This window comes from Poecile atricapillus, chromosome 5 (genome assembly GCF_030490865.1).
Source record: "Poecile atricapillus isolate bPoeAtr1 chromosome 5, bPoeAtr1.hap1, whole genome shotgun sequence".
Lineage (NCBI taxonomy): Eukaryota > Metazoa > Chordata > Aves > Passeriformes > Paridae > Poecile > Poecile atricapillus.
In genome coordinates, this window is record NC_081253.1 from 15679930 (window position 1) to 15689841 (window position 9912).

Here is a 9912-nt window from a genome sequence, read left to right on the forward strand (position 1 = left end):
CTCACCACAGCATCGAGCCTTTGCAGCCTGAGCACCTTCCTGCCTCACTTCACCTGCACTTATTTGGGGAAATGCCACACCAATGCAACCAGGCTAATTAATTACAGCATGGAAATCAGCTTTGCTTCACAGGACAGTTTTGCCCTGCAAAGCACAGACCCTACCAGGGATGCAACTGGTGCAGGAGGAGGCAAGGCAGGCTGGCATGCAACCTGGGCATCCTTCCCAGCTCTTCATGCCACCAAGGGGAAGGACAAGCTGGCACCACACTGGGATGTGCTGCTCCAGGCACTGTCAGATCTGTAGGAAAGTAGCAGTGCAGTCAAAGAAGGGTCCGGGTCTCTCTTTTCCAGCTGTGCCAGCAGGCTGCCAGCTATTCAAGTTTTCTCTCCTCACCCTTTTCCCCAGAGACCTGGTAGGACAGCACAGTAGCAGGACAGGGGGTTTTCCCGTGCCCTAAGGAAAAGCACAGGCATCCAGATAACAGCTTTATAGCGAAGGGATCTGGGGACTCCTCCAGATACACACAGAGGAATAATTACAAGTTAAATAGCATCCAAACACACATAAGTTAAAGGGTGGCAGGTGCCCTGCAGCCCCCTGCTCCTTCCAGGCACAGTCTGTGTCTGCCAGCAAAGAGACTCCCCCCATAACACAGCCTGGCCCCTCTCCCAAGCTGGCTCCATTCGCCTTTCACAACACAGAGCCAATCTTCCTCTCTGTGGAGCCCATCTCGTCCTCCTCCTCTTCCTCGCCCCCCGAGCAAGATGAGTCCGGACCATAGCTCAGCTCGGCGGTGCTGCAGTGCAGGCAGCCCGAGTCAGGGCTGTGCCCCATGAACTCGGGGCTTTCAGCAGCTTGTCCCTGGGGCTCGCCGGGCAGCAACTTCTCACAGGTTTTGCTGAGCCCTCGTTGCTTCTCAGCCTCCACCTGAGCCCCCTGCTCCTTGGCCTTGCGACTCCGCTTCCACTTCATGCGGCGGTTCTGGAACCAGATCTTCACCTGCCAAGGGAAAGCCCCCAGGGGAGAGGATGTACCCTGTTCCATCCTGTCCCCACTCACCCCCTCACCTTCCCTGCATGGAGGGTACCCCCAAAACCTCTTCATTGTGGGGTATCCCATGGTGGTACAGGTATGTGCAAAGAGGCTGAGGTTGTCACAGAGAGAGGAATAACGGGGGCTGCTGCCTTCCCCCATCCAGACTCCAGCCAAGGATATGCACTGGGACACTTTCATTTTAGCCCCACAGAAAGCATGTTGAGGAGTGGGAAGGCTCTGAAACCCAAGTTGGGGGTGCCAGGTAAAAAGAGGAGCAGTATTTCTGGGTACCCTTCACAAGAGAAGAGCCTGGAACCCACCAGGCAGGCCTCTGCAGGAGATGCCCTTGAAGAGGCACTGATGGGAGCAGTGGGGTGTGGGGCTGATGGCATTAGCATTAGCACTGCCCATGACTTTGACTTGCCCCCTTGGCAGCTCCATGGTGCTATGCTCCATCCCCCCAGAGCCAAGGTACCTGCGTCTCAGTGAGCATCAGCGACGTGGCCACCTCAAAGCGCTTGGGTCTGGACAGATACTTGTTGAGCTTGAACTGGTTCTCCAGCTCCAGGAGCTGCTGGCTGGTGAATGCTGTGCGGGGCCGACGGCATTTCCCCATCAAGCCAGATTGTGGAGCAGCTGTAGAGCGGACAGTGGGTAGGGGTCAGGGGACAGCAGACTGGTAGGGGGACAACTCCTCAGCAAACTCAATATGAAGGAGGAAGGCGAATGTCTCCATCATCTCCCACCCCAATAATGGCTTTATTGCCCGATAGGAACCAGTGAGATACGTTATCAGGCCTCAGTGTACAACTGGGATCAGTGCTGTGACTGAAATTAATTTTCTTTTTTTATTGCTGGGCCGCACAGGTGGCAGCTCAACGGCCAGGGGCTGCAGCGGGGCTGTCCGTGAGCTCCACTATCTCGCCTGCAGCCCTTGAAGGCAGAGCGGCACTGAATCAGGAGGCAGCAGGAACAAAGGGACCTTTGAGAGTCCAGCATGGGGTGGCTGCCGCACTCTGTTTGATCCTTGCTTATCTCCTCTCCACTGGCTTTATTGTCCCCCTGGGGTTCAGCTTTTACGGCTTCTCCCAGCACCACAGTGGCAATCAAACCCAGGGGTTTGCAGCTGGGAATAAAGTGCTGGAGCAGCAGGAAGGGGTTTGGGGGAGAATGGGGGGTGGTGGTGGGCACTAATGCAAAAGGACCTTGGCACATCCCTGCTGACACATTTTGGGCAACAAGATGGACCATCCTGGCCCTAAAAGTATGTCGTGCTTGGCAAAGGCCACTATAACTCACCCACTTTGCTGGGCATGGGGCACCATTCATGTTATCTCCCCCAGATTCCAGCTTTGATCCCAACCTGCCCATCTCCTGAGGTGTCCACGGAACCCTTCACAAACAGTGATGACGCATGAGGCAGGAATTTATGGAAGAGGTGTTAACTGATCACAACACAGGTTTGATCCTAAGTACCTGGATGCTGGGTGGGTCAAACAGACAGAACACAGCCTGGGCTAGGGCAAATGCCTCATGGGAGCAGGATAGACACAACCCCTTCTTCTGCCTGTAGCTCCTCAGTGTCAGGACAGACAGTCTGTGGGACCCGCCTTGTAACCACCAGCCAGTTAAATGAGGGACTGACTGAACATGATGTATTATTTTGCATACGAAACATATCCAAGCTTAAAACCAAATGAGAGGTTCCAAAGGTTTCCAAGACACATAGAGATTAAAGATCCAGTCTCAGCTCTGCAGAGTTCGGAAGCCATCTGGGCTCTGACTGGCTGTGGATGCTCTGGCTGTACAAATCTTCCATGGAGAGGGAATAAAACAGATCTGCAAAAGCTTCCTCTGGCTAAGGAAAGGAGGTGTTATGGGAGCTAGCATCTGCAGGGATGGGGCAGCCCAAGCTAACACCCTTTGCAGCTCCTTTGGGAGGGAAAGGCCAGAGATGCATCAGAGACAACTGGAGGGGCAATGAATTCCCTCTGTGTTGGCGGGGGGCACAACACAAAGCAGCCCTGGGCAGTATCCAGCAGCCCAAGGACTCTGGGTCTCAGTGAGCCCCCTTTGCTGACAGAGACAGGAGGGTGGCTGGAGCATCTGGAGCCCGAGTCCCTCCCTGCAATGCAGCTGCACTGTGCAGTTTGGCTGTACCAGGTCAGGGAAGGGCCTCTCTGAGCAGTTCCTCTTTCTGAGCATGGTCTGTAGGGAATATTTTGGGGAAAGAGAAGAGAAAAGGTTTTGCTCTCTCAGCATCCAATAATCCAGGAGTTCTGTGCTTTCGGGAGCTGGAGGGTCTAGGAGTGAAAAGATACCATATTCCCAGTCTCAATTCCCCACTCCAGTGCAGAAAACCCAGGGCTCAGCTCCTAGGGCATTGCATACGCAGCTCCTAGGGCATTACATCCTGCTCTAGGGAGCACAGAAATCCTTCAAATAAACCTGAAAGTCTCCTCTGTACATCCTCTAGCAAGGTCATATGTGACCAGACAAAAACCATATGTGGGAAGAGCAGAGATGCAGCAGTGCCTCACAGAAGAATCTCAATCCTAAAAGCAATGCAAATTTGGTCTGTCCAGCTTCAGAGGAGCCTGTAAGGCAGTTTGCTTGGACAGCACCCTCTTGAGGGACTCACTTTTGCCCAGGTAAGCTGCAGACTGCTTGGGAAAAGAAGAACAGACTAGAAGACTAGAATGGAAAAGAAGAACAGAAAGTTTGCTCAAAAGTCAAATAAATCCAAACAGGATATATCCCAAATAACTACCAATGCAGGGGACTGGTTTCTGGAGAATGGTCCTGCTGCCAGCCCTGATTTCCCCTTCTCAGTGTGCAATTCAGTTGCAGTGCAGTGTGTCCATTACAAACACTGTACAGAGTCTAACTTCTTTGGAAACTCATCCTGCCTCCTCCCCAGTGCTGACAAAAGTACCCCCCCAGTCCTCAAAGCCCTCTGCCACCACCAGTTCAAGCCACCACCAATCCAATGCCCAGTCTACAGAATGTGGCTGGCCATCTAATCTTTGACAATACACCCTTCAGAAGCTGTAAATATCCATCACCACTGCCCCCCACTGTGACTTGTTCAAGATTTGGTCTCCACACCAGGTGGAGTAAGCCCAAGCCAATACAGCTGACCTTCAGCCACCAACAGCAGCAGGACCTGAATGACCAACATCTCTGGCATAAGCTCTGCTGTTACCTTCCCTAAAGGACTCAAGCTCTTGTGTGGAGAGAGTATGATGGAAGAAGATCTGCTGATTCTCACTGGGGAAAGAAAAAAGGAAGGAGGTAGAAGCTGAGACTGAGGGAATGAAGTAGCGGCTGCTGGTAGCTCCAGCCTGTCCTGCCAGTGTGCTTTGCTGAGTCCCATCCCTCCCTGTCCTGTGGCAGGCTGCACCTGGACAAAGAATCCTCTTATGGGGTGGACAGCAAGCATTCTTCCCAGGGCTTACCTTCTCCAGTAAGTGTCAACCAAGCTGTGAACTCACCCCTATCACAATCAGCATCTCAGAAAGAACTACCCTTTGGGAAGGCTCTCCATGTTATCCAGCTCCTACCAGAAGACCAGTGACTGCCTCAGCATCACACCTTTGCTTCCCAAAGGATTTATTATCTGCTCTGCCATCTTCTCCAGCACTCCATCCAGGATCAGACCTTGTCTCAACATCCCTTCAGCCTGGCAGGGCTTGGACCCTCTGATGGGTGCCTGGCATCTGGCTGCAGTATCAGTAAATAAATTGCTTGGCCTGGGGCCAGGAATGCCCTCCAAGTCTGAGGCCAGGAGCTCTGCAAGGCAGCTGCCTCCTGGATAATTAGATAAAGCTTATAAAGAATTGTTGGTTTATTTGATACAGTTCCGCCTACTTGATAACAAGGGTAATCCTAGGTTGATATTAACTCACTTGTTTTTAATTTGGTTTGTTTAACTATAGTTCACTTAACTTTGTGGTCTGGCAGATAAAGGAAAGGAAATTAACACCCTGACTGCTTTAGGTGTTTCTCCAGATGTCAGAACTGGAAAGGAGGGAGGTAGTCTCCTCATTAGGGTCATTACCAGAGGGTTTTTCTGACCTGCCAGCAGCCCTGGCCATTATCTGTGGGGCAGCATGTGCAAGGGCACTTGCTACCTCTGCTAGCCCCTTGCTGGCTCCACCATTAAACCTCGATTGCTGATTGCCAGCTGTTTCCCAGCCCATATTTCCAGACCACTGTGCACCTGGTGAGCCTTGGAAGGCATTGCTTTTTGAATAAGTTTAATAAGACTTATCCTGCCAGCTCTCCTAGCCCAGCACAGCCCATCAGTAAGCTCTCTGCCATCAGGGGCAGGGTCTGATCTGGGCTCCAGGCCATCAAGTTAGTGAGTGGGTGATGCAAGGAAGTGGTGTGCGAGGAAAGCCATCTAAGCACTGGGTCCCTCAGAGAGGATCCTTCACTCTTCCTGAGAGTCTACAGCTGTATGTCACTGCTCCCCACTTCTACAGCTGTCAGCTGCAGTGGGTCTCTGCACCTGGCTCCCACCTCTGCACGGCATTTCCACACTGACAAACGGGGCAGATAAATCGCAGCTCCCAGAAAAACTAATAGGCATGGAACTCCAGTGCCAAATGCTCCCCCTGGGATGTTCAGCAGGTGCTCAAAGCCCCAGGATAGAGCAGGCTGGGGATAGCAGAACCTGGGCAGGCAGCATCCCTGCTTTCTGCAGCGAGGGCACGCCTGCTCCTGCACCCAGGCCTTCAACAACCTCTCACTCCGCATTGCAGCAGAGGCAGCCAGGCACTGCACGTGGCTCTGCACAGGCAGCTAGCGAGGGAGGCACGGCACCTGCTTGTCTCGCAGCGGGGGCACTGCTCTGAGTGAGCCCAGCACCCAAGCCCAGGCCAGGTTCCCAAGGGTACCAAGTGTCTCAGACTGTCTCCCTGGCATCCTACCTCCCCACACACACGTGATAGCAGGGAGATTGTGTGCCACAAATACCACTGAGCTTACAGTTCATAGGCTGTCCTGCTGCTTCCCCCTCCCTGACTGACCCCAGGAGATCAAACTAGACCACACTTGCAAAACATTGCTACACATGCACCCAAAGAAGGAATTTATCCCAGAATTTAGTCTTGGAATTCCCTTTAAATAAATGTCAAGGGCAATATCCCCCTGGGATGATCCATAATATGTCCTAGAATGCTTTCAGATTAATCTCTTACAGCCATCTGTCCACTGCTCCTGGGAGAGTTAAACATGACTGGCACCAGCAGCATTGACACTTATATACAGTCACTCTGGACATGTCAGCCATGAAGGTCCATCCGTCTGTCTGTCTGGGCTGGGTGGTGGGACGGGACTCCCACAAACTACAGGCATCCCAGGAGCCCTATGCCAACAATGGAAGGCTCCTGCCCAGCTCACCAGCCTCCTCAGAGAGATGAGGAAGGGCTGTGGAGGCAGCACATCCTAGGAAGGTGCCCTTTCCTGCCTACCAACACCACTGTCCCTCTCCCTACATCACGGCCATCACACTGGGGCAATATGAGCCCAGACACAGCCATAACATGCAGCTGGAGCCAGTCCTGGTAAGCACAAGGAGAAGGCATGCTGCAAAGAACCCTGATTTCAGAGCTTCAGTGAGCCCACATGAGCAAGGGCTGAAGACGCACTTGAGAACCCTAACGTTACCAATGGACAGAAACAAGGATGTGAAGACGGATAAGGTTCTCTTCTAAACAGCAGAAGAATTGCTGGCGTATTTGACAGGACACTCTGGAGAGAAAGAATCCCTACTGCAAAGGGCTCTTCAGAACAGGGAACAAACACGTTTTAGTAAGGACATTGGGGCAGTGGTCACTGATTTAAAAATTTACAGTTTTGGCAGCTTTTGCTGCATCCTTGTTACACCTCCACGTGTCTACCTTGCTTTAGGATCTCCAGAACCGAGGTAAGAAATACTTGGGTCAGAAACTGCTTTTCCTCCCTCTGAGCTTCCATAGGAGCCCTGTTCAGTGTTTCCCACAAGACCCACTGACATTCTGATCCAGTGCATTCTGCAAAGCTCCCTTCACAAGTTGTTCTCATGCCACTAATTTGGCATTTGTTTCCTTTTGGTGAGGTTTTGGATACAACCAGCTGAAGAGCATTTCCTGTTTTTGAGAGGAATGGGGCTGATGTATAAATACCTCTATGTTATCCCAGCCAGAAGCTGCGCTCACTGGATCTCACTGCACTTACAGGATCAGATGCAGTGGAGCATTCCCACTCTGGCGAAACACAACCCTGTATTGAAGCTACCAGGATGCTGAGATACACCAACAGATCCAGTCCCTTCAAAGATAACATGGCCTCAGCAGAGAGGCAGGAAGATGTAATAAATAATAAATATTTCTAACTGATATTTATTTTTTTCTTGTCTTAGTGACACGTTTGAAGACTGCACATAACCCATAGCACTGGAGGCTTATTTACACCTCTAGATTCACAGATGGACCTTTCTTAAGGTCTAGGGAAAGCCAGGTAAAGGGAGACAGCATGGGGGGGAAAACAGCCTGTTTCCCTGACCAGGTAATAAATGGGATTTTTCAAGTTAATTCTCTATAATTTTTTGCACCGTTATTTATCCAGACTTTTAAAATTATTATTATTTTGCAAACAGGCTTCCAGATTTTTAAGACACTACACTCAGCTAACAAATCTGGATGATCTGACGGGGCTTTATTAACCAGTCACTCCTGGTTTAACGCCCATCTTTGCACTGACCAGCACAGGGCAGGGGAACCTGACAGGGGTCCCCAACGGGACAAGTGCCTGAAGTCAATTCTTGTTCGGTCCGTGCCCTGCAGGACCCTTCACGGCTTGGCCCATCACAGCAGTGCGGGATCCGGTGCCTGTCCGCAGCCCTGGTGGTGCCCCCCCAGGAGGGACTGGGGCAGGGCTGGAGCCGAGCACGCTGTGGGGCCGTCCGCTTTCTGCAGCTGCCGCCCGCAATGAACTCACCGGCCCCTGATCGCCACTAGCCAGGAGCCAGGACCCTGATCCGGTGGGTTCGTTCCCAGCCACACCGGGAGGGATTTATTCGTTTCCCGGTGCAGGTTTTTGCCGCCGTTTCTTTATTTTCGTTTCCTTCCCGCTCCGCAGGAACCCAACGAGCCCGCGGCGCCGTGCGGGGCCAGCAGCCTGGGTAGGCTCGGTTCCGCTCCGCCGGCAGCGGCGCGGGCAGTGCCTCTCGGGGCTGGGCCGGAACACCGGCCCGGCGTAAGGCGAGACTTTGCCCTTCGGATTTGTGCACCAGGGCCTCACAGCCCTCGGAGGTTTCCGGAGGGCGATTCATGTCGTGTCCCCCCCCATCTCCCAGCAGTGGGACACCCGCCTCCCAGCCCTGCGGAGCTGGGAAGCGGGTCTGGGTACAGGAAGAGCCACGCATCGGGGGCATCCCGGAGGGCTCAATGTCCCTGCGGGGTCCCGACCCGGACCGCCTCGAAGGGGCCTCAGTCCGGGGTTGTGGAAGGGACCTGCACCCTGATGTGCCGGCGGACGCCCCCGGGAGTTGGAAGGGTCCAGAGCCGTGTTCCGCCGGACGGGAGGGTCAGTCCCCGGGTCACTCACCATTGAAGTCAGAGAGCCTCGGCACCAGCATCCCAGCTCGGATCCAGTGCTCCAGCGGGAAGGAGCCGGCCACGGCCGCCTTCAGGTGCTCTGCGCCGGGCGGAGGCAGGTGCGGGATGCCGGTGTAGGCGAACGCGGGGTGCTGGCCCCCCAGGGTCGGGAGCGGGTACACGGCGGGCGGGTAGAGGGCAGGCAGGGCGCCGAGCCCGGGGCCAGAGAGATGCAGCAAGCCGGGCTTGGGGACGAAGCCGGCCGGGGCGAGGGGCGCAGCGGCCGGGAGCGCCCGCGGTGAGGGGGTGTCGGAGCGCCCGGCGGGTCCGGGGCTCACCGCGGGGCTCCCGGGGCTCAGCCCCGGCGGGGAGGCGCTCCGAGCCGGCTCTTCGGCCAGGAGCGCTTCGATGCGGAAGTTTTGGGACTTCTCCATGGGCTTGTGCATCGCCCTGCCCCGTGCGGAGCCGTCGAGCCCTCCGGCGCCCCACCGCTCCCTTGGCAGGGCACAGGCCGGCCGGCCAGCCCCGGGCCAGCCCCGGCACCGGCGGGCATTCACCCGGCACCGGCGGAGCCGCGCCGCGCTCAGCGGGGCTGCCCTCGAGGGCAGCCCTCCTCTCCGCTCCGCCTCCCGGGCACTCGCTCGCCCGACGGCACCGGGGTGGGTTTTAACCCCCTCTCCACCTACCCCAGCTCCCCATTGGCTCCGCTCCGGCCCCCCGCCCTCCCCACAGGCCGCCCTCCTCCGGCTTTCGCAGCCCTCGGACACAGCAGCGGGCACACGGCAGCGACTGGCCCGCGCTACTCTGCCCCTTCCCCAGCCCCTCCACACCCAGAAGTCCCCCCAGCCGGCAGGACCCACCCAGGGCACTGAGGCCATCGTCCCAAGGCCAGAGTACCAAAGCAGGGAAGCAAGTCTGTGGTTACAGCGACTGGAGGAGATCTGGAGTGACTAGACAGACTTCAGCATACACAGGCAAAGCCCTGCTAGGCTCCAGTGCTGTCCTGGCACCGTGGAGCACCCCCGGCACTTGGAGGGCAGAGTGCTTAGCTGGGAGGGCAGGAGAGGCACCCACTCACCAGCAGGCTCCTCTGCATCCTGTACCTGGGGATCACCAGCTGTGCCCAGCTGTGCTGTCTCCCATTGCATCACTGCCATCCAGGAAGACCAGTGGACTTGAGCTGGACACACACAGGATCACCACTCTCCATCACCTATGTCTGTCCAAGATAACAACCCAGCAGGCGCATACAGGCAGATTGTTACTCATTTGCCTGGTCTTTCCTTTCCTA

The 9912-nt window shown here is 55.2% G+C and overlaps 1 protein-coding gene across 1 annotated transcript; it reads right to left on the bottom strand.

The window, feature by feature from the left end:
- Positions 1-693: 693 nt before the first annotated feature.
- LOC131579422 (motor neuron and pancreas homeobox protein 1-like) lies at positions 694-9067 on the bottom strand. The gene is made up of 3 exons (XM_058839301.1): positions 8632-9067; positions 1514-1674; positions 694-1002 (listed from the first exon to the last, which is right to left on the bottom strand). The coding sequence occupies exons 1-3, from the start codon at positions 9065-9067 to the stop codon at positions 694-696; spliced, it is 906 nt and encodes a 301-aa protein (XP_058695284.1).
- Positions 9068-9912: the final 845 nt, after the last annotated feature.